At 33.0% G+C, this 23,950-nt stretch overlaps 4 protein-coding genes across 6 annotated transcripts; 1 reads left to right on the top strand and 3 right to left on the bottom strand.

Annotated features, from left to right (window-relative positions):
* Positions 1–2,439: 2,439 nt before the first annotated feature.
* Positions 2,440–7,631, bottom strand: ORC4 (origin recognition complex subunit 4). Of its 2 annotated transcripts, none has more exons than XR_016523545.1 (16): positions 7,492–7,631; positions 7,305–7,395; positions 7,167–7,223; positions 6,780–6,827; positions 5,364–5,414; positions 5,231–5,274; positions 5,092–5,155; positions 4,824–4,910; positions 4,465–4,556; positions 4,307–4,388; positions 3,773–3,858; positions 3,580–3,678; positions 3,331–3,423; positions 3,200–3,264; positions 2,932–3,075; positions 2,440–2,651 (listed from the first exon to the last, which is right to left on the bottom strand). XR_016523545.1 is itself a non-coding variant. In XM_068633860.2 (16 exons), exons 1-16 carry the CDS (start codon positions 7,593–7,595, stop codon positions 2,616–2,618), a joined length of 1,254 nt encoding a protein of 417 aa, XP_068489961.1. In that variant the 5' UTR covers positions 7,596–7,631; the 3' UTR covers positions 2,440–2,615. The 2 variants fall into 2 exon arrangements, 1 of the variants encoding a protein (XP_068489961.1); XM_068633860.2 differs by having other exon boundaries at positions 3,580–3,689.
* Positions 7,632–8,782: 1,151 nt separating this feature from the next.
* APG2 (Sec-independent periplasmic protein translocase) lies at positions 8,783–12,425 on the top strand. The gene is made up of 4 exons (XM_068633862.2): positions 8,783–9,195; positions 9,684–9,991; positions 11,390–11,680; positions 12,059–12,425. Exons 1-4 carry the CDS (start codon positions 8,952–8,954, stop codon positions 12,266–12,268), a joined length of 1,053 nt encoding a protein of 350 aa, XP_068489963.1. The 5' UTR covers positions 8,783–8,951; the 3' UTR covers positions 12,269–12,425.
* Positions 12,426–12,647: 222 nt separating this feature from the next.
* On the bottom strand, positions 12,648–15,406 carry LOC137827645 (uncharacterized). Its single transcript, XM_068633861.2, has 4 exons — positions 15,161–15,406; positions 14,983–15,076; positions 14,438–14,647; positions 12,648–13,533 (listed from the first exon to the last, which is right to left on the bottom strand). Exons 1-4 carry the CDS (start codon positions 15,242–15,244, stop codon positions 12,800–12,802), a joined length of 1,122 nt encoding a protein of 373 aa, XP_068489962.1. The 5' UTR covers positions 15,245–15,406; the 3' UTR covers positions 12,648–12,799.
* A 4,461-nt stretch (positions 15,407–19,867) lies between these two features.
* LOC137829668 (protein DETOXIFICATION 14) lies at positions 19,868–22,675 on the bottom strand. Of its 2 annotated transcripts, none has more exons than XR_016523544.1 (7): positions 22,278–22,636; positions 21,503–22,047; positions 21,315–21,401; positions 21,117–21,173; positions 20,897–20,993; positions 20,445–20,650; positions 19,868–20,194 (listed from the first exon to the last, which is right to left on the bottom strand). XR_016523544.1 is itself a non-coding variant. In XM_068636531.2 (7 exons), exons 1-7 carry the CDS (start codon positions 22,527–22,529, stop codon positions 20,132–20,134), a joined length of 1,449 nt encoding a protein of 482 aa, XP_068492632.2. In that variant the 5' UTR covers positions 22,530–22,675; the 3' UTR covers positions 19,868–20,131. The 2 variants fall into 2 exon arrangements, 1 of the variants encoding a protein (XP_068492632.2); XM_068636531.2 differs by having other exon boundaries at positions 20,755–20,993; positions 22,278–22,675.
* Positions 22,676–23,950: the final 1,275 nt, after the last annotated feature.

The following is a 23,950-nucleotide window of genomic DNA, read 5'->3' on the forward strand; positions in this document are numbered from 1 at the left end:
ACATCGATCTAGACCCGGACGACTCGACATCTACCCAAACCCAAACGACTCGATATCGGCTCAAGCCCAGACGACTTGAACTCAACTCGGACCTGAAAAACTCGACATCGGTCTGAGCTCAAACGACCAAACATCGGTCAAGCATGGACGACTCGTCATCAACCCGAACGACTCGACATCGGTACTGGCTCAGACAACTCGATATTGGTCTGGGCTCGGACGACTCGACATCGGCCCAATCCCGAATGACTTGACATCGGCCCCCGGGCCCGAACGACTAGACATCGACATCGGCCCCGGCCTAGACGACTGGACATCGATCCAGACCCACTCAACTCGACAACGGTCTGAGCTCGCTCGTCTAGACATCGGCCCAGGCCCGAACGACTCCCGGGCCCACTATGTTGGACATCGGCCTGGGTCTACTCGGCTTGACATCAACCCAGGCTCGAACGACTCAACATCGGCCCGAACCCAGACGACTCGACATCGGCCTGAGCCTGAACGACTTGACATTGATTTGAGCCTGACATCGACCCGGGCCCAAACAACTCAACATGGGCTCGGGCTTGCTCGACTCAACTTCGGCCCAGGCCTGATTTGCTTGACATGGGGCTGAGACTGCTTGGCTCAACTTGGGCCCGAGCCTACTCATCTCAACATGGGCTTGAGTCTACTCGACTCGACATCAACCTGGGCCCGCTCGGCTCAACATCCACCCTGACCTGATCGTCATGGGCCTGGACCGGATCGACTAGACCCATACCGACTTGATTCAACTTGGGCCCGAACAACTCAGCTCGACGTGGACTCCGATCGACTTTGCTCAACCTGGACCCAAATTGTCTTGGCTCAAAAATATGGATTTGGATATAAAATCCATATCCATTTTAACTAGATCAAATATATTTGGATTTTTCTAAAAATCTATAGATTAAATCCACTTTTTTTAATTAGATTAAATCCACTTTTTTTAATTAGATTAAATTTACTTTGTTAATTAGATTAAATTTACTTTATCAATTACATTAAATCCATTTTGATATGGACACAAACTAACTTGGCTCGAACTGGCCTAAGCTGACTCAACCTGGACGCAGACCAACTCGGCTCTACATCAACCTAGACCCGGACGATTCGACATCGGCCCAAACCCAAACGGCTCGACATTGACTCAGGCTCGAATGACTTGACATCGGCTCAAACCCGAACAACTCGACATCGGCCCGGGCCCGGCCGACTCAACATCGACCTGAGCTCAAACGGCTAGACATCGATACGAGCTCAGACAACTCGATATTGGTACGGGCTTAAACGACTCGACATCGACCCGAGCCTAGACGACTCAACATCGTCCCGGTCCTTGACGACTTGACATTGGCCCCAGGCCCGAACGACTTGACATGGACATGGGCCCGAACAACTGGACATCGCCCCAGCCTAAACAACTCGAAATCGACACGGGCCCACTCAACTCGACAAAAGTTTGGGCCCGCTCGTCTCAACATCGGCCCAGGTCCGAACTAATCGACATCGACCCGGACTCGACATCGACCCGGACCCGAACGACTCGACATCGACCCGGGCCCGAACAACTTGACATCGACCCGGACCTGAACGACTTGACATTGGTCCAGGCTCACTATGCTAGACATCGCCCTAGGTCTGCTCGGCTCGACATCGACCTAGGCCCGAACGACTCAAAATCTGCCCGAGCCCATACGACTCGACAATGGCCCAACCCTGACAACTCGACATCAATCTGGGCCCACTCATCTCGACATCGACCCGGGCCCGCTCAACTCGACATCGACCCAAGCCCGCTTGGCTAGACATTAGCCTGAGCCCAAACAACTTAACATGGGCTCGGGCTTGCTCGACTCGACATGGGCTTGAGCTTGCTCGACTCGACTTCGACCCAGGCCTGCTTGGCTCAACTTGGGCCCGAGCCTACTCATCTCGACATGGTCTCAGGCTTGCTCGACTCGACATCGACCTAGGCCCGCTCGACTCAACATCAGCCTTAAACCTGATCGTCATGGGCCTGGACCGACTCAACTAGACATATGCATGGGTCAACTCGACTCAATATCACCCGCTCAGCTCGACTTGGCCCACAGTTGACTCGACTCGACTTTGGCCCATACCGACTCGATTCAACTTGGGCCCAAATTGTCTTGGCTCAACTTGGATCGGGCCAAGTCAATATCCAACCCAAAATCCAAAAATATGAATTTGGATTTGAGACAAATCCATTTAAATTGATTAAAACTAATATAGATTTGGATAATTATGGATTGGATTTTGTAATTTGGATTTTTTCCCCACCCTTAACAAGCCCTAAACATTTTACGGGGATGGGTGTTTTCATAATTTGTAATTATTGATTTATGTAATGACGTAAATCGGGATTTTAACCTATAGCAAATTGAAATCTGATTGATCAAAAGAAATGAATAAAAAAGATTAATTTCCGTGTACATGGAACTATATAATCACGAAAAAGTGTTGAATAAACAAGAGAGACATTTTAGTAGACAGGTTGAATTTATCAGAATTTGGAATCGTACCACACAGCGTAACATCAAGCGCGAACAGACATGTCCCTCAAGGTTTTAGCCTTCACGGTCCATTAACTTTAAAAGGTAAGCCTGCCAAAAATATGCAATTTGATTAGTATTTTGGTTTCTCAATATCCTTCTATCCGGTATGTAAGAGACTAATTTCTCTTTAGATGAAGCTATAAAGTGGAGACTCCTCCTGCCAACAGTTTTTTTGCCCCATCATACACATGAATCTCGAAATTGAACTTAAGATCATGTTTAGGAGATGCAAGCCCCTTTACTTCCAACGAAATCCCCAGGCAATTCTTATTTCTCAATCTGGCACATAATTAATATACAGCTGGGCTAATTGAGTCAGTTAACTTACAGGACATGAACTATACGCTTTAAGTCCCTGATGTAGTTCAGCAGATGAAATTAAAAGCTTTACAGGGCGGAATTCAACAGTCAAACTTTGGCCTCTATTGTCCGTGAAACATATCATCTCACGATGTATAAGGTGTTCAAATGCCTGTATACACAAGGATAAAATACGCCCAAATGAGTTTCGGGAATGGTAGGAAACATACCATAATCATTATTTGCTACGAATAACATGTTTGGCTTAAAAAAATCATAAAAGCAGATGGACAAACCCGTAAGCAGACATTTCTTGAATAATACTCAGAAGTCCGGAAGGAATCATGCATGCTTTTATACTCTGCAAAGTTGGCAATCACATTAAGGAATAATATAAAAAAATTGAAAGAAAAACAACAAATATTACCTTTCATTACAGAATTGAAGTTGCATAAACTTTGCTCTTTAACTTCCAATCTCTTCATGCAAACCAAAATATGAAGTTCTAAATTGGAACAATCTGCTTGCAAATCGCAATTATAACCAGAAAGCCAATTAGTTCAAGACCCATTAAATGAGAATAGTTTATATATAAAATATAACGTCAATGGAATGGCATCTCTATACAGAAAGAGTAACATCTATTATGATTTATAAATTATCTAAATTGTCATACTTCTTAAACATTCTAGTTTGGGCTGCCTCTGGATGCTTGAAAATGCAATTTCAAAGTTCTCCTGAGACAGGAACCCAGTCTGCATATCCATATGAGAGACTGCACAGAATCTGAAAATAATCAAATTCGCAAAAGCGTGGAGAACATCTATATGTTATTCAACAGCTTACAGAAGTGTGAAAAAGATACTTACAGGAACCTCAGCAAATGTTTGATACAGGAATCAACATTTAAATATTTTTTTATGGTTTCTTTGAACTTTCTATCTTCTATAATATTCTGTAATTTGTCAAGGATTTCTTAACCAGGTAGACAAGTGTGAATTTTCATTGATCAAGAAAATACATAACTAACTTTTCCACACATAGCAGTTTCTGTAGATGTGAGCCAGTTGTTTTCAATGAAATAAGTTTACTAGCAAACACAAAGGCGGTTAATGGCGATGCAGAAAACTGAAAAGGTTTGCAACAATATTTCGTTCTGCAAAACTCATTAACTTAAATATAAGAATAGTCAAATATGGACAAACATGTCAACATCTGTGCATTATGAATTTATTGGCATTAAGTTATCAAATCTCGGTGATTGCAGCATATGGTAGACATGTGAATTCGTTCGTGTGCTTTGGAAACATTTAAATTGATATGGGTGGCACTCCTGTTTGTTCAGAAGCCCAACTAATAAACTAGAATCAACATAGAAAAGCATTCGCAATAAAAAAGGATACTTGGACCTTCCTGTTAAATTCAACAGCATAATCATGTGGAAAGCTTGAATCGATTGGTAATGTCAACATGTGTATAAGTAACCTACATGACAAGTCAAGCATTGCATTTAACATCGTCTTCAGCATATCTCAGTCTAAGAAAATTACAATCCACCTACTTCTGTGAATCTTCCATTGAAGGTGGTAAGAACAACAGCTTTCTATGTGAAAACCTAGATCGTACTCTTTTCTCCAACAGTTGATCTGCATCCTGCAAGGTGGACTATCTTGATTTGTAAAAGTTATCTTATGTTCTACAACAACCACATGCTATGATAGATTATTTTCTCAAAATATATATACAAGCAAAAAAAAGAAGTGGGAAACAGTTAATCCAATAACAATAATTTGTAATTTACAGAAATAGCATCACTTTAATTTTTTCTCCTTACCAATCGCATTAAGAAATTCAGACATAACTATTCACAACTACTTAAAAGTTTATAGAAGAAAAACGAAATAACTGCAAAGCACATACCAAACGGCAACTAATGCCAAGTACAACAGCCTGTGATGTTATTGATTGCATTGCATCCAGCAAGCTATAAAGTAACCGCTGTTTACCCTGCAAAGAATCAGGAATGCAGACATAGCAAATGTATGTTTAAAAAGTCAAACCAAAATATTTCAGTGACCACAAAACTTAACAGAGAGTAAGAGGTTGAAAATAACTACAATTATAACCCACAAGTTAAACCACAAACTTTTGAGAAATGATCAAAGGACAAAAGCAAGAGAAGCCTTACCCGAGCAAACAAGTCAAACTCTTCTAGAACAAATATAATTGTTTTATGTGCTAATCCGCATTCCCTATAAAACAAAGATAGTAAATGCTCTAGAACTTGAAATTATTTTGCTTTTTTAACCAATGAAACTTTCACTCACTTTAGAATGGCAACCATAAACTGGGAGTTGTCATCAAATGATGCCTGCAGAATGTTGATATCAAGATAAAAAAAATCAACGTACCATATTTGCAAATGCATAGTATGAATTTTGTATAGGTAGGTTATGTTACCGCTTTTGAGAATAGCAATTGATGCTCCATGCATAACTGCCTAGCTATTTCCTGTTTCATCATGGTTTGCAGCAACAAATGAGACACCAAACAAGATTAGATACAGTGCAACCTAAATCTACCCGTTCAAACAATCTTATTTGTATTGATATATGTTTGGTAGAGAAGAAAGAAATAAAGGAAATGAAGTGGAAAAAGAAAGAAGAGAAATTTATGAGAAATAAAATAAAAATAGAAATAGTCTCACTGAAAAAAGATTATTTTTTTGAGATTATTTAATTTAAAAAAGGAATTAAAAATACTATTTTATTATTGAGATTAATATTTATTAATATTATTTTCATTTATTATTATCATTATTACTACTTTATATATTTATTTATTATCTATAATCTATAAGTATAAATGGGGATTATCCTATTTGATGTAGGCATTATGTTCCTATTTTACCCTTATCTATAAGAATATATAAGAGGGATCATCCCATTTGGTGTATTGTGTAATGTAAAAGAGATTAGGTTTGACAAAATTGGAGTGCAATTGTGGTGGATGGGACTCAATGCCATGTTAGTATTTAATGTGTTCTTTTTTATTTTTAAAATTTAGAAGGCAAATCATTTTATTTAAAAAATATATAAAATTAAAATTAATAAATGTTAAATTTAAGTCTTTAAAATAATATACTGTGATAGAAATTACAGACACATGGCGCAACAACTCTTGTGTTTATAATAAAACATTGGGATTGTGTATCAAAAAGAAGTAAAACGTAAGAGACATCCTTCCATCTGGTGTTCTTCCGCCCATTTCTGCATTATTCTACACCCTTAGATGAAATGAACAGTGTTTGAATTTCTCTCCATTTCTTCGTAGCTTTTCACTGCCAAATGGTGCACAAATCCCAAAATTAACTCTCTTCCTCGCTATTCCACTATTTCCTCATTTACATCAGTGCAATCAAACTGACCGTATGACAAGAATAGTAAATTCTATAAAGATTTATTCCTTATCTTGTAACAAAAATTCAGAAAGAACATTGTTACAGTTCCACTAGGAGAATCTACAAGCTTCCTAGCTAAATCACCGTGGATTATCTTCCAATTAGTTGTCTCTTTCCGCAGCAAGACTAACTAGTTAATCACTCAACCAGAGTTCATGCCAACCTATGTGCCTATATTATTAAGTGTAAGAAGCTGACTAGGGCGGCAAACTAGCCATATAAGAAGCCATTGATTATATACAAATCACAGCTAACAAACGTCACCAAAGTCGTTGTCAGTAGTAAGTAAGTCAACATAAGCAATCAGGAAAAACAATTCTAGAAAAAAATTAACACAAGCAGAAAAACAAAGGGCAATAATAACATCATAGCTGTTTAAATTAGTAATTGTATAAGCAGGTTTTATGAATGCTAACCTTGAATGCAGAGATGTCATCACAATGTAAAAGCCCATTCAACCTTATCTGCAACGAAAAATTTAATCCAAGAGAATAAACATACTTCCGATCTTATAAATTATTCATATCATTATGTTTAATCGCTCATTCAGTAATATTTGAACATTTATTTTTTCATTGTAGTCTGTCCACATAGACGTTTTAATCTGTTATAGTCTCTACCGTGGACTAAAATGGATTAAAAAGGTATTTTAGAGACTAAAACGAGTTCAAAAGCTAATCTGTAAAGCCTAAGAAAGTAATATCTAAGTGTGGGAATGAAACAGTTATGATTGTGCAGGCACAAGAACCAAATGACCAAGACTAATTAAACTATATTATTATTTAGAGGCAATGATTAATTACCACTGAAATCGAGTCTGGATACTCTTGCAGCAAATCTTGAATGACAACTTCCAAAACCTAATAAGAGAAAACATATTGAAAAGAAAATGGAGGAAACCCTTAAACCAAGGTTGAGATTGAGGTGAGTGATGAACACACCGCGCTCTTTCCGGAGCCGCGCGGACCGAGAAGCAGAATAGAATTGTTGCACGCCTCCGTCACTGAACTCGATATCATGAATTTCAGTTTGCTGATATGAGAAATCGGTAAAGTGAGGCTACGACCGATTCGAATTTGATTGAATAACAAGGAGAAACGTTAACTGTGGGAAAGAAGAAGTTCAGACCTGTAGTTGCTGTCTGGATAATCGTTGTTGAAGATGAATTTGGGGTCGCAGATTCTGCTTCGAAGCACGTTCACTGCCATCGTTTTGTGATTTTCTGGCTCCATTGCGCCGAAGATGCAACACAGTTGGCGGGAACAATAACCGCGCCTGAGTATTTATAACTAGCGAAGATCTTGTGTTCTTTATCAAATGCGGCCCAATTCCTATAATGGGCTTCGTTCTTCGTTGGAAGCCCGGTGATAGGCTAAAAGTGGAGCAATTCTTCCTGCACCTCTATAAGAACATCTGAAATGACAATTTTACCCTTTTCTTCTCTTTTGTAGAAGTAGTAATTTTGTTTACTTATATTAACACAATAAAATCCTCCTACATGAATTTTGATGTAATAATAACTTTAAAAAAAATTACAATACCATCCTGTTTTTCTTAAATTTAAATTTTATATTTTTCACTCTATTATATTATATCAACCTTTCTTACAAATCGTATATCACGTAATTTATATCAACTTTACATTTAAAAAACAAATCATAATAGATCTTCAAAGTATAATATGATTTTAATTACTTGATTAGGTATAATAATTGTATTGTTTTCGTTTTTAATATTCTGTGTAAATTAGGGTCTTCTAGGAATTTTTAATAATTGTAATTGTCTTTTAGGTATAATTTATATATTATAACAATTATACAATGCAGTTTAATATTTGGGTAACATATATTTCTAATGTGATTTATTTTACTTCTAATTTCTATAGTATCTTAATTGTATACTTAAATTATATTGATATATAGATATTAAACAACATCTCAATAATCACATCATCATTTAGTATTACATTAACAAAATACATATTATATATATATATATATATATATATATATATATATATACAGAAGATTCACATAATGATTAAAATAATACTATCGAGATCTATGAAATAACTGATTCGATCTAAGTTGACTAAGTGTAAGACCATTTAAAAAAATTGTATCAAAATAATCTGTTTTTTTAGATGAATTGTAATTTTTTTGGTCTAACATGTAATAATTTTGTTTCGTTTCTAAAAAATTAAAAGTTAAATAAATTTAACTATTATATTATATATATATATATATATATTAATTGAAGTCATAATATTGAATTTAAATCTGAATTTATGTATAATTTTTATATAATAAAAATTATAAATAATATAAGTATTTTAATTTTTTTTAAGCTCATTTAAACCAAATCTAAAGAACTGAAACATTAATTTAAACTAAAAATATCTAAAGAGTACAACTGCGTTGCAACGTTGAATTTTCGAAAACTAATTTCAGAGAGTTTTGTCTAAAATTTATTTGTACTTATACGCAAAAGATATCAATAATATTGTAGTGGTGTTGTGTGCGGAAGAAGAGCGTGCGAGTGTAAAATATCAGGCGGCGAGGCCACACCGAGCAAACCAAAATCAAGAGATGTTACGGCTCACCATGGGATTGGTAACCACCACTGTTCCCATGAACGTCGTTCCTCAGTTCGGGTCGCTCCGAACATCCATTCGGGTCGGAAACCCATCCGGGTTGAGCCTCCCTCTTTCACGGTCACAGAAGAGGAGTAGGAGCTTTGTTTGCTTGGCTGTGGATGACGACCTCAGACAGGAGCAGCAGGACTTGAGTACCACCGCTACTGGGTTGGGCTCCGCCCTTGAAGAAAGGCCCGGTAAATAACCACTGGAACCCGCTTCATCGGATTCAGTCATTTCAATTTAATGTTATCGTTATCTTATTCCTTAAGAGTTTTTAGAAAGTTTTATAGTAGAAGAACATAAGAAAAATCGTTCTTGTATGGAATAAAGTTAATTTGGACAAATACAGAGCTACAGATTTAATTTTCGCCTGTGAAAGAAGCTTATTTCATTTTTCTTAGTTATGGAGAATTTTATACAAACATGACCTATGTATAATATTGTGTATGGATGCTACGAGGATAAATTCCAAATATGATTAGTGTATATCGTTTTTTGTTCATATTATACTATTTAACTCAACTTATCCTAGGGTGGTTTCTTGAGAACAATGTTATTGCGGGTACATTTGAAATTGTGCTAATTTTTTTCCCTTGTTAAATGATGATTGTGGTGATATGATTCCTCAAATGTAGTAGATATGGATAAGATTCTAAGATCGTTCTTGTGTCTGAAAACACAGATCCTTTTAAGAGTACATCAGAAGAAATGCAGGGAAATTTTGAGCAAGATGGTGGACGAGGTGCTATCTATGATTTTCTTTATCCCAGTAAAGAGCTTCTTCCTGATGATAAAGAAATGAGTGTATTTGATCATCTTGAAGAGCTGCGGCAGAGAATCTTTGTATCAGTTTTAGCCGTTGGAGCTAGCATTTTGGGATGCTTTACATTTTCAAAAGAACTGATATTGATTCTTGAAGCCCCTGTTAAATCACAGGGTGTAAGATTTCTTCAGCTGGCTCCTGGTGAATTTTTCTTTACAACTTTAAAGGTAAGATATCTTACAAATATCTCTGAGATGGCTGTTGCTTCCTTCCTTATCAAATGAGCTGTAAACCAGTGTTTTATGTTGTTGCTCTTGCTTTATCAGGAATGTACAAAGCAACCTTCGTTCTTATCTCTGCCTCATAACTAGTTCCCAAATAAGGTTAATGGCGTAGTACAATTGAAATATCTTTGTTCTCCAGATAATTGTTTTATCTAAGAGCTTAAATTAAAATTCAATCCAAATAAACTTTGTGATTTAGAAGATCGAGAACAACAGAAACAGTGTGGTCATTTATACTTCATCACATCAAATCTAAACCCTTCAAATCCCAATACTCTACCTCACAACCACCATACACTCAAAACTATCCCTTCAACTTCACAAAACTCTCTTCCTATAAAAAAGTTAAACACTGCTCAGATGCAGGAAAGAAGGGCCCAAGGCCTCTGCTACTACTGTAATGAAAAGTTTTTACCATATCACAAATGTGCTTCAAAAAAATTCCTTCTCCTCACGATAGATGATGAGGATCCCATTACCTCATATATACCTGACCAAGGATATTTTCACTCCCTCTCTACTCTAAAAACACAACCATCACCTACCAATACTGATATCACACTTCCCCTAAACCCTATCTAGTTTCAATTTCATCTCAAGCCTTATTTGGCCATCCTTCTCCCAAATCTCTCAAATTCATTCGCAATATTTGGGGTTTTTCTATACCCTACTCATTGAGAGTAGGAGCTCCCACAACATTTTGCAACCTTGCATTGCCTTCCACCTTCATCTCACAACTAACCCTACCAAACCATTATCAATTATGGTACCATGGTGACCTCATCGCATGTACATGCTTCTGTCCCCACATCCCCCTTGACCTCCACACTCACTCCTTCACCATTCCTTGTTACCAAGGATGACAACGGGGTGGGACGAAAACTATATTTTTTGATAATATAGAAAAGAAAAACAACTCATAATAATACCTTGGCGGAAACTAGTTCGTCCAACAATTCATTCATCGTGGGGATGAGAAACATATCCTTCATGTGACTACATTCAGATTGTCTTGTAAGATCTCATAGGCACATAATCTATCACTTAGAATTTGAATTAGGATCTACCACAACCTCATCTCCACAACACTTATAATGTGAGAACTATTGAAATCTTATTAGAACTAGTATATTATCTTTAGTATGCTTAGTGTTTAAGATTTAGTAATCTATTATCTTATTAGAGCTAGTCGAAATCTTATTATCTTTATGGGTGTTGTGTTGTGCATTTAACCATTTTTTGCATACACGTCTAAGTTAGGATCAAACCTGAATAGAGATAAAATAAAAGAAGGCAGGAGCTACCTTGATAATATTAATTTTTTGTCACTTTGAACTGCAGGTGTCTGGATACTGTGGCCTTCTCTTGGGAAGTCCCATCATCCTCTATGAAATCATAGCCTTTATACTTCCAGGTCTTACAAAAGCGGAAAGAAGATTTCTAGGACCGATTGTTTTAGGCTCATCAGTTCTTTTCTATGCGGGAATAACTTTCTCCTACTTAGTTCTGACACCTGCAGCATTAAATTTCTTTGTTAACTACGCTGAAGGTGCTGTTGAATCAATATGGTCCATTGATCAATACTTTGAATTTGTTCTTGTGCTTATGTTCAGTACAGGCTTATCTTTCCAGGTATTTTTTCTTCTTGTTTTTCTCTTTCTTTTTGATAAACTTGCTGACACCAACTCTTGACAGAGGTCATTGACATGATTACATTTTTAAAAATCTCTGCTTGGGGTCTATTTGGAGTTATGAACACTGGACATTCCAACAACATAATTCTGTTAAGTATTCGAAAGAAAGGCATGCTATGGTTACTAAGACGAAGAATGCTCATAAGTTTGTGCTTAGAAACCACTTGTAATCAATCATACCTTTGGATTTTAGTTTTGCATAAACAGTTGTGCATTTAACAAGTGCTTAATGAAACAATAACAAGAAGCAATCTTTATCTACGTATGTACCTCCAAACTTTATTAGTTATGGAATCTAAAGGAAATCATATTGTAGGTACCTGTCATTCAATTTCTATTGGGACAACTTGGACTGGTGTCCGGAGACCAGATGCTATCAATTTGGAGGTATGTTGTGGTTGGTGCAGTTGTGGCAGCTGCTATAGTTACGCCATCTACTGATCCTCTCACTCAAGTTCTTCTAGCAGCACCTTTATTGGGTCTTTACCTAGGTGGCGCATGGATGGTCAAGCTTATTGGACGGTGACCTTAGTCCCTTAATTTATGTACCAGAATTTTCAGTCTGAGCAGATGTTAATGTACATTCACACAGCAATCTAGTGTATATTTTTACTCGTACCAGAGCATTACTCTTCCTGTATTCCAATTGATTTAAACGTTTAAGTCTGTCGGGTCATTTTTAAGTGATTTTTTTTTTCAAATTACAAATGAAAGATAAAGTATAATAGAACTAAATAACGAAAATCCAAAAACAAGACATTCCCTGAATTCCAGTTATTGAAATTATAACTGTTCTTTGAACTGAACCAGATAGATTTTGATGGAATTATAATTGAAACTTTTATACCGAAGTTTTTAATACTGTTTAAATGTGAGAGGAGATAATATTCTAGCAATCTTATGTCTGAGGTTGAACAGTGACAATAAGTACACTGGTATATATAAAATTGAAAATCCAAATGATCATTTCAGAAGTTCTACAACGGCAAATTCATTGAACACATATTCCCCCACCCAAATAATAATTAATAAAATACACCCTGGCTAATGTCAGAGCCTACTTATCGGTTAATGTTATATTTTCCACTCTGGCTTCGACGGCTTCAACGGCTTCATCGGTAGTACTAGGATTACCTAGTTCAGATGCAAACTGTTTCAGTGAACTCCTCAAGCCATTGCATGGCTCCATAAATGCAGCTGATGCGCCTAAAAGTTCTTCTGCCTCCACTTGCATAGTATCAATAATGCTGAGGATTTTCTCCAAACCTGCCTTTATGGCAGGAATCTCTTGTGGGGGATAAAGGCATGCTCCAATTTCATCAATCTGTCGACCAAGTTCCTGACACAATTGCAACAATTTCTCCATGGAATTTACAAAACTGCTGTTGTCATTTGGTTTTTCCACCTTAAGCAAGCCGATGATGGAGTGAATGAGTACTTTTATAACTGAAAGTGTATCAGAGACCACCTCAATTGATCTTTCAGCCACTCTCATCTCTTCAGGCGACAAGTCATTCCCTAAATCATCTTCACTTGAATTACCATCATGGGAAACTGACTCTGCTTCAGGACAACTCTCATTGGAAGTTTCATCAACTTGATCATCGAATGAAGCAGGTTTCAATTCTTTCATTTCACGAAGAACATCCTTCACTGAGACAGCAACCTGCGTCATTCCTCGTCCAATTGCTGTAACATTTGTGGAAGGAGTCTTTTTAAGAGCAGAACATGCATCCCATACAGGACCAACCAATTGAGGTACTGTTAGTTTCTGGTCTTTGCAGTGGGTCCCTGTTGGTGTTTCATTAAAAGAGAAAAGTTGTCAACAATCCAATAAGAGATTACAAATATAATTTTAAAATTAAAGTCTATTCATTAGAGCAGGCTGTGTGCATTCCAAAACCAGAAGTATCCTTAATCAGTGCATATTAAACCAGAACAGAAGTATCCAGGGATCTTATTAAATCAAATTTTAATTTTAAACTAGATTGATTACATAATAAATCAAGAAACTGGAATACACTCTCTAACACCATAAGGAACAAAACTCCAAATCACAACAGAAAACTATACCTCATATATATCAAGCAAAATGTTAGGAATACACTATCTAATACACTCTCATTTGTTAAATTGATTGGAAATCACAATTTGGTGGGTCCCATACCTTATTTAATGAATCTCTCCCCCGATTTTTGTAGTGTCGAATAAATTCGGATCAATAGAAGAGAGTATTAGGGAGAGTGTGTTTCTAGCACAATTCATATATCAACTCCAAAGCTACCAGATCAACTAATGACATGACTCTCAACAGTCAACATCACAAAAGAAAAACGGCATAAAAAACTTCTGTGATGAAAACATAGCGTGAGGACGGACTTAAAAAACATCTCTACCACCAACTACATATCTTAGCTAGCGTCCATCTCTTTCACTATCACCTAAACCATGAAATGGAATCATCATCAGGTTGCGTGTTTTCTCCTCAACTCATGCATAGTCTCCCATTCTACATTTCTGACAGGGTGTATAAAACGCATGGTCTAGGGAGAAGCATGTTCTCATTTATATCGCTCACATCTAGCTTTTAAATTCATAAAACAACAGTCCAGAATCACAGACAAAAGTGTATTATTATTACTGATCAACATGTCATTAATTATCATAGCATAGCACAAATTAGTAATCATCATACCATATAAAGAGATTGTTTCCTTCATCAACCTGAAGCTGGAATCAACAACTTGCTTCACGGATGCATGAACAGCAGAAGACAGAGTAGGCCCCGCACCAACTGTACTACCATGGGAAACCAAAAGGAAACCTTGTAGATTGTTGAAGTATGATGCCATATTTTCCTCAATTGCTTTGGACTCTGGCTGCTCCCCGGTCCAAAGCATTCCCACTGCAGAAAACCAAGACACAATTGAAAAACCAAACAGAAAATTTGGATGGTTGGTATCCGAATAGTGCAAAAAAGGCAAGAAAAAAATCTTTATCCTTTCACAAATACCAGTCTAAACGATTTCATTAATTTAAGAATAGCAACAAGTGCCCAACACAATTCAATTCATGCAATCTCTTTTACCCAGTTTGGAAAACCCTCGTGAGTGACTACAACACTGAAAACTAATTAATGATGGGGGGGAAAGATTAAATTTTGGGAGTGCTAGAACGCAAAATTGAAACAGGGCATCAGAGAGAAACAAAATTTAGCGAGTGAAATTAAGAATGGCTGACCTGTAGTTGCTTGTTTAGAAACTTGGTCTCCCATCTTCATGACATCGTCCCAGGTGACTTTGGTAGAAGAAGACGGCGGTGTTTGATCCAAAACCTAAAAGGGTGTGAAGAAAAAGATGTTGAGCGATGGTGATAACCGAGTAGACAGAAACAGAGAGAGGAACGATGTGATTATTACCTGGAGCGTTTCATGGATAGTGGCGAGGTGGGAACCAAGCACTAGATTGAGATGTTCTTTCTCTTTCTTGGATCTTATAGCCATCTTCAACCCTCGCACTCTCCACAACTGCACACTGCGTTTCAATCTCCAACTCAAGCTTTCTGCCAAGTGACAATGGTCGTGACGGCGTTGGAAACAGAACACTCGCAATTGAAGCTGGGAATAGGGGTTTATGCCTGCGTGGCACTTCTTTTATAAACCATCAAATTAAAAAAAAAAATGTTTTCATGTGAAAAGATTTTATCATATAGATTATATTTACTTATAAGAACCAATCTTTGTTTTATATAACTAAAATTTAATAAAAAATATTTTTTTCATATAAATTATACTTTGAGCTTCTTATCCAATATTTAAATAGTATTATAAGGTTATTTTTAATCGATTTCACTCATATTTTAAAAACATTGAAATATAATTTAGATATAGGTATTAAAGTAGGTAAAATTGAAAAGATAGAAAAGTTAGTTAATAAAATTATTTGTGAAATAAATGTTTTAAGAACAAAGGAGAAAAATATATTTAAAATATTCAATTAAGTGTAAATTACACCTTGAATTTATTTGTTTAGAACTTTGATGTTAATGGACACTTGTAATTTTATTGCATTTTTTTTATGAGTAAGGTTAATAACACACTTTATTATTGATTGAAAATTATAAAATTAAGAAAATATTAAACGAAAATTGATATTTACAAAAATATGTAATTCTTAAAAAAAAAATTATGGATAATGTATTTAAAAAATGTGTCACACCTTTTTTTTATGATTTCTCTACTCTTATATATGAAATTGAATTTATTTTTCTTCTCACCAACACATGAATCCCACCAAAAACACAATTTAATTTCTAACTTGTGCATGCAAGAATTTAACAATCCAATTGAAAAAAAAAATAGAATTAAGAGAATAATAATTTAGTTATTAGGATAAAAAGATTAATATAAATTATTATTGACGTAGACTTTTAATTAATGAGAAGCTTTTGAACATTAAAAAATCATAATGTTTTAAATAGAATTAACGGTAATAGTCTTAAAATAAATTATGAAGGATAGGAGTACTTTTCTTTCGCATAAACAAATTATTAAACTTAAATTTGATTTGAAAATATGTTTTTAATAATAATAATAATATATATATATATATATATATATATATAATGTAAACGGCGTATACTTTGCAATTGTGAGAGGTGTATCTAGTAATAGGCCGAAACGAAATAGGCTCACTATTGCTGTACAAGATGGGCTTATGGCAATTGTAAAGTATCACTTATAAAATTAATTAATTTAATTAATATTTTCCTTTATGATTTTATTTCATAAATATATAAATAAATTTATAACTACTATTTCTTTCTAAAACTAAATGTAATTTTAAAAACAAATAAATTCTAGTTAATATCTTGTTTAGGAAAGTTTATACTACATTAAGAAGTATATCGTTAAAGAAATATCGAAAGCTATTTCTAACTATTAATATCTTTAAGCTAAAAATATTATAAATGACTTTATTATCTATTTATATTGAAGCAGTTGATTTAAAATATAATGCCCTCAATTTAACATAATTTTAACGAAATAAATATTTATTTAACCAACCAATTTAAAAAAATTAAATGAATTATTTCCCTAAAATAAATTAAACAAAACAAAATATCGACATTTTTTAGAAAAAAAAATGTAAATAATGTCAATTTTCTTTTTCTGCTAGAAGTCGAAGTGTTGAATTGGAGGTAGCTTACTAAATCTAAATTTTCTTTGAAAAAATTATGTTTTTTAATATTTATTTCTATAAAAAGGAAATAAGGTAGAAGGATTTTGACCAAATACTTTTAGAGTCAATATGAAAAGATACATTATAAAACAATATTTATAAAATTAACGATTAAATAACAAATGAAATATTACAAACCGTTACGTGCAGTATTTGTCCTTTGAAAATGTTCAGTTCCATTTTGAATAATGATGTGTAATATGATAAATTTGGTGAAAGTCGCAAGTCACTGTGCCCAAAAACAGACTGACTCATCACTTTATAATCTTTTGATTTTTATGTATGTATTTGGATGTAGTTATTATATATTTTTTGGATAATCAAAATGTGAGAAAAGTAATAAAATTTAATAATTCGATCAAATAATATTTAATCTTTAATAAAATAAATATCAATTAAATAGTATATAAATAAATTAGTATAAATAAAACTTTATATAAAATATTTAATCGTTATCAATTTAATTATAAAATATTTAATCGTTGTCAATTTTAATTAAAAAAACATGAAATTGTTTTTTAAAAGTGTTAAAAATAAAAGGTGAAATGTGAAAAGTCAGCAAAAGTCCATTTTAATCTTTAAACTAAATTTAAAAAACTTTAAATAAAACATAATTTTACATTTTTAAATAATTTCAATTGTATCATACCCATTTTTATACCTTTATTATTCTCCACTCCACTTAGAAATTTAATAGAGTAATTTCATTATATTAAGCGTACGTGAAATGGTTAGTAGGAAAATTTATTACCTTTGATGTCTTTGAATGCAAAAACAACATTTTGTTTGAGTTTTATAATTCATTTTTACATCTAGTTACTTTTTTTTTTAGGTTTGGTTGCTTTGAAAAAAATAAAAAATAAGATAACAAAATCACAACCACTATCGATAAAAACACCACAAAACTTACTTCAACTACGTTCACTACCAGCCATCACCATTTATCATCAACCACCACTTGAAAATGAAGAAGATATCATACTCATAAGGGTATTATTAGAATTAAAAAAATATAAAGTTGCATGAAAAAAATACGGAGATCCAAGAAGAATTTGTCAAATAAAAAGCAATAATTGATCAACTAACTTGTCCCATCCGACTATAGTCCAACGTATTAGCAGTTATATAGATTAATCCGTCGAACCTAACCCACTTGATTATTCTTAAATAAAATGGTATATTTTAGTTCAACTAATTATTTACATGTAAAACATGTGATAAAATAGACTAGTCAATATACAACTTTTTTAATTTTTGTTTTTTAATTTTATACTTTAAAAATTTATTATATATAAAATGTATTTAATCATATAAATATTTATTATTTATTTTAATTAATGAATGTTGGATAAATCAAAATAGTTATTACTTATAGAAGTTAAATTATTTTATTATAATTAATAATTAAAACCTAATCAGTAAGTATTATTTATTTAAGTGGCGTTGGAGGTACTATTATATATTTGTGTTAATAAAAAATATAAAAAATCTCTTAAACTATTTTTATTTTTATTTATAATTTAAAAAAAAACTGATTGGTGGGCCAATCATTCCAACCTTACTTTTGATCCACCAATTTGGCATGTTGCGAAACATCCAAAGTTGACTAATGAATTAGAATACAAATCGCACTTTTGTTGAGTTATGAAAACGATGTTCATGGATTTTGCGTGGGGATTAACACATACCTTTACTCTGTTTCTTATATTTTTTATTATACGCATTTGGTGTCAAATAGTACAACACGTATTCAATTAGTATTTACATTCAGGGTTTAGGGTTTAGCAAAAATATTAACAATAGCATAATTCAATTACGTAATATAAAGTAATACTTTTCATATATTAAAAATAAAAAAAATGCGTGACTATCTAATTAATAAAAAATATTGAATATAGTACTTGATTGAATTTTGTTATTGAAAATAATGTAATTTTTTAATTAATATTTACATCTCCGGTTCTTAATTATTTTAAAAATAAAAAATATTCACAGATACTAAAATAAAATAAGATAATATTTACCAGGACCTAATATTTAAGCAAATTACTTTATACTGATTTTAAATTTGTAAAGATAAAAAAAAAGAATAATAATAATATTTTGTAAGACATATACTTTTAATATATTATAATTAATAATTCTAAAAATAGAACACACATTTTCTTATTTTTTGTCTTTAGAGATAATTTTTGTTTACAATAGATTGAATTTTTTATATCAATATAATATCACAATTTATACATAGAAAATAAATTATAAAAATTAAGAATAATATAATTATTTTAAATAAAAATATAATATTAAAATATATCTATGAATGTAAAAGGAAAAATAATAAATAATAAATACACAGTTTCACGTGTATACAGAATTTTATCATCTTAATTTAAAATAATATTTATAACCTTAATTATATTAATGAATATTTTCCTATTTTGTTATTAAACCAATGTAGTTAGCCATTATTTTAAACTATGTAAAATTAATGTTAAAAATAAAAAATACTAATTTACATAATTAAGGTAACAAAAAGTATTTAAAATAAGACAATTAAATTATTTAAGTATGTAATTTAATATAGTAATTAAGAAATACATTTATTATTTAACATAAATGAGATTATATTTTTATTAAAAATCATTATAGTTTACTTAAATGCTTGTAATTAATTTTCTATATATTAATTTTGATATTATAATTTAAGTTATTATAAAATCAGTTATGTGACCATATATCATAAATAGAGATTTTATCTTTAAAAACAAAAGTAATGAAATATGCTTTATATTTTTAAGAATTACTAATTAAAATATACTGAATTAATATTGAACATTAAAAAAAAACATTATGCTTTTGTTTTTCTTCTGTACACAATCTAAAACTAATAAAAAATAATTGGCTTACCATAAAAATAAATTCAATTGGTATTTACACTCAGCATAGAAAAAATGTTAATGTAAATTGAAGTACTGCGTATCTAACCAAGTACTTCTACTTTATGTTTGCCAAAATTGGGTTAAAAAAAAGTAACAAAATATGGTTGGTTATGTTGTGAAAACATTATTCTCTGCTAACTCAAAGTAACTTAATTGTTATTTTCTGCAACCAAAGCTTGCTCACAGCTTTAAGGAATCTTATCCATTTCCTTAAACTGATCCATCTTCTACAGAAAAACTTCTCTGAAATATTCTTTCCCTTGCTTTAATTGCCTGCAATCACAGATGTTCCATAAGTCAGTACAATTTAGTTAGTACTTAGTGACACATGTGTGCTCTAAAGACCAAAGTTACTAATGCATCTATAATCTGAATCTTAATAAGATTGCATGGGTTAAGATAATACTTTTCTTTGAATTTACTACATAACTTCCCTATTTTAAATATTATATTCACAAAGTTCTGTTTGCTATTTCAGAATAAATAACATTGTGTGTGAACATGGTGTTTTGGGATTGTGTACCTGTTCTTCCCAGTTTGTACTTGCTGTTATGAGAGATAACATAACTGTTTGACAGAAGGCACCAGTCAATATTCCAATCCACAACCCTTTTCCTCCTAATAGAATCCAGAAACCCAATATAGCAGCAGTTGGAATTCCAAAACCATAATAGGCTCCAAGATTTACATATGCTCCTAAGTGCTGCCACCCACATCCTCTAGCAATACCTGTAATGGAAAAAGTATAACTGAGTTATATTTGATTGCACTACTCAGATTCCATTGTACAAGAAGAGTGATGTGTATTGAAAAGAGTTCAAACAAGAGCCAACCTGAAAGGGTACCATGTAAGGAGTCCAGTATAATAGAGAGACTTAAGAGAGGAGCCATATCAGTGACATAAAATGCCACGTCCAGCTCATTGCTAAATACATAACCTAAGATCTGCCTGAAAGCAAAAATGATTGAGCTCACCAGAATGGCCTCGGAAGCTGCAAGAGTCATGGCAGCATAAACACATACTCGTGCTGATTGTGGATTTCCAGCTCCCAATGCATTCGAAATTCTAGTGCTGAATAACAAATTAAAAAAGAAATCAATCAGAAAGGGAGAAAGAAATCCTTATTATAGTATTATTATTCCTGAATGTGAATATACACAGACTGATGAGATTAGGAATTGTGTGAATCAAAACCTTGCAGCTGAGCCAATTGATTCTGCGATCGTGTAGATTGTTGTGGTGATGTTTAAACTGGTCAGAAAAATAGTTAACAACAAATTACCATCACTTGAATGAATCAAATTCAATATTTGGCTACAAGTAACAATTTCAAAGCCGATTTTTAGACACATGAAACCATTCACGTCTGAAGGACTAAGATTAATTGCATACCATATGGATAAGACTGAAGTTTCTAGCTCTGGATTTGGTAAAAGACCAGAAAGCAAGATTATTAGCTCAAATGACCACCATTCAAGGCTGCAAAGATCAAATATGTGTAGGAAACAAAGCATGAGTGAAAATTTAAGGGCTAACAAAAACACAACATAAAAGATCAAATACAAGAGGAAGAACCTCACCAAATCATTCCAGCTGAAGGAATGGCATAGCGGATGAATTCTCCAATCCCATGGAACAGTTCCATTGAAATTGGGACTCGAGTCTTTTCACACTGAGTAGAGAATTTCATATATAATCCAAGTAAAATCACATTCAGCCAGTATGAAGTACTGATAGAAAATGCTGCTCCTAAGTTACCGAGTCCAGATTTAAAAACCATTAACCAACTGAAAGCCACATGGAAGCAAAGAGTAATGAAGGAACTTATGACAAGGGGACTGATCAGACTTTGCATCAAAAAGAATCGAACCAAGGTCTGTAGTGCTGCGTAAGCAAAGAGAGCAGGGATCATGCACAGAGCAAATTTTCCAGCTTCTTGTGAAATCAAAGGGTCTTGGCCAAGTATAATGAGCAGCTTCCCCACGTAGATCCACAAAAGAGTCAGAGGAAGACAAGCTAAAGTAAGGGAAACAATTGCAGTGTAAATTTGAACACCAAATTTTCTGTATTGCTGTGCTCCATATGCTTGCCCACATTGAGTTTCCAGTGCACATGACATTCCAAACTGTTTGTACAAAATCCAAAATGCAATCAATTCTCATATCTCACACAATTCACGACAACTACCAAGTATCCTAACATGTATCCATTTCAATATCCCACCAGAGTTAAAAAAAAATAACAGCCAACCAGAACATAAAAAACTAGTAGCTAACACTTTTTCAAAATAATTTTATAAACCACTGTTTCATATTGATATGTTGTGATAACATGAGAATGAAAAATAAGACTTACAATGACACTGAAACCAGATACAGCACAGAGAGAGATGGCAATGGCTGTGCTGGAGAGAGCAAGCTTACCCAAGTGACCAACCATCATCATTGATATTATTTGTAGAAAATACTGTGACAGAGTCACAGTAACCATAGGGCCTGCTAGATAACCGACCCTTTTCACCTCTTCACCAAACACATTCCATCTTATTACGCCTGAACCACCCTCTTCCTCCTCTCTCTCCTTCTCTATTAAGAGACCCTTTTCCATATTCCCTCTAAGGGTACACAAAAGCTGCCACCTTGTTGAGACGTTTTATGATAAAGTCGCACTCACTGGTGCAGTCGAGGGTTGATGTGTGGTAAAACAAGCTATTTAGGGTAGGAGCAAATTTTGCTCTGTATATATAAGCCTTCAAAGGTTGTTTGTTGGACTTTCTCTTATCTTATGTGGCACATGGTGTATTAAATAATTAAATAATATGATACATTCACTCTAGAATCAAATAAATTATTATTTTACTATAAGATAATATTTTATTAAAAAAAATATATTTTTTAGATTGTCAAAGGATCTTTATTGTAAAATAACACTCCATGAGCCACATGTAATACGATAAAGGGTAACAACATTTGAAGGCTTTAGAGAGATAAAGCCTTGGTAAAGTTAAAGATAAAGTTTGTTTAACGTAACAAACATTAAAAACAACTATTCTACAACTATTTTTTTAAAATAAAAATATTATATTATAATAAATAATAATTTATTTAAAAACAAGTATTTATTTAAAATAAAATATTATATTTTAATAAAATAATAATTTATAGTTAATTTTTCAATTTTTACATACTATTATATCTAATAAAAATATGTTGTTACTCTTTAATTTTGAGGAAACTTATTGAAATACTTTAAAGAATATTTAAGATAAATAAAACATATTTAATACATTTTCAAAAATCATAATTTTCAAAAATTATGATTTCCAGGATTAATGATAAGTGGATATAAAAAAATGTCTCTTCTACCAACACCCTAAATATCATAAACTATGCTCGTAATATATTATTCTTGTTGCTTTTCGAAAAGTGTTATTTTTATAAAATAAAAAATATCTTTTATTTATTATTTTAAAATTTTGATTTTTTTGAATTATATTACTATGTTTACTTAATTTTAATTATTTTATATCATTATTATGAAAAAAAAGATAAAAACAATGAATGATTGAAGAATCAATTAATGAAAATAACTAAAATACGTATATAATACAAAGATTTATTTTCACTGAATTTAATTAATTAATAGTGTAAAAAATTTACAGCAATTGAGATTTTTTTAGGCTTCAAGGAATTTGAAGGCTGAAAATTATGTTTTTCACATTTAATTAATATTTTTTAAAATAACATTTTCTGATTTTTCTGAAATGATTTTTAATCGAACGTGTCACCATCGTTCTCATTTGGAAAGCGGAAAGCTAACTTTCTTTTAGTCAAAACAAGAGTTTGAGTTTTACGAAAAGAATGTAACTTTTGTTTTTTCCTTTTAGTTCATTGTATTCATTTCACGCGTGTGTTTAAATGGCACAACACAAATTGAATTAGTATTCACATTTTAGCATTGAAAAAAATATTATTACTTCTACATTTTAGTTGTGAAATATTTGTTTGACAAAAATCCGTAACATTTGC

Source organism: Phaseolus vulgaris, chromosome 7 (assembly GCF_051622355.1).
Source record: "Phaseolus vulgaris cultivar YP4 chromosome 7, ASM5162235v1, whole genome shotgun sequence".
Lineage (NCBI taxonomy): Eukaryota > Viridiplantae > Streptophyta > Magnoliopsida > Fabales > Fabaceae > Phaseolus > Phaseolus vulgaris.

Coding starts and splice junctions, on each gene's coding strand:
- ORC4 (XM_068633860.2), bottom strand. CDS start 7,595: ATGGAGCCAGAAAATCACAAAACGATGGCAGTGAACGTGCTTCGAAGC. Junction 7,396..7,491: donor TATCCAGACAGCAACTACAG/GTCTGAACTTCT, acceptor TTCTCATATCAG/CAAACTGAAATTCATGATAT. Junction 5,156..5,230: donor TTTATGGTTGCCATTCTAAA/GTGAGTGAAAGT, acceptor TTTGTTTTATAG/GGAATGCGGATTAGCACATA.
- APG2 (XM_068633862.2), top strand. CDS start 8,952: ATGTTACGGCTCACCATGGGATTGGTAACCACCACTGTTCCCATGAAC. Junction 9,196..9,683: donor CGCCCTTGAAGAAAGGCCCG/GTAAATAACCAC, acceptor CTGAAAACACAG/ATCCTTTTAAGAGTACATCA. Junction 9,992..11,389: donor TTTTCTTTACAACTTTAAAG/GTAAGATATCTT, acceptor TTTGAACTGCAG/GTGTCTGGATACTGTGGCCT.
- LOC137827645 (XM_068633861.2), bottom strand. CDS start 15,244: ATGGCTATAAGATCCAAGAAAGAGAAAGAACATCTCAATCTAGTGCTT. Junction 15,077..15,160: donor CTATCCATGAAACGCTCCAG/GTAATAATCACA, acceptor ACACCCTTTTAG/GTTTTGGATCAAACACCGCC. Junction 14,648..14,982: donor TTCTAAACAAGCAACTACAG/GTCAGCCATTCT, acceptor GGTTTTCTGCAG/TGGGAATGCTTTGGACCGGG.
- LOC137829668 (XM_068636531.2), bottom strand. CDS start 22,529: ATGGAAAAGGGTCTCTTAATAGAGAAGGAGAGAGAGGAGGAAGAGGGT. Junction 21,402..21,502: donor CCTTCAGCTGGAATGATTTG/GTGAGGTTCTTC, acceptor TGATCTTTGCAG/CCTTGAATGGTGGTCATTTG. Junction 20,994..21,116: donor TCAATTGGCTCAGCTGCAAG/GTTTTGATTCAC, acceptor TTTGTTATTCAG/CACTAGAATTTCGAATGCAT.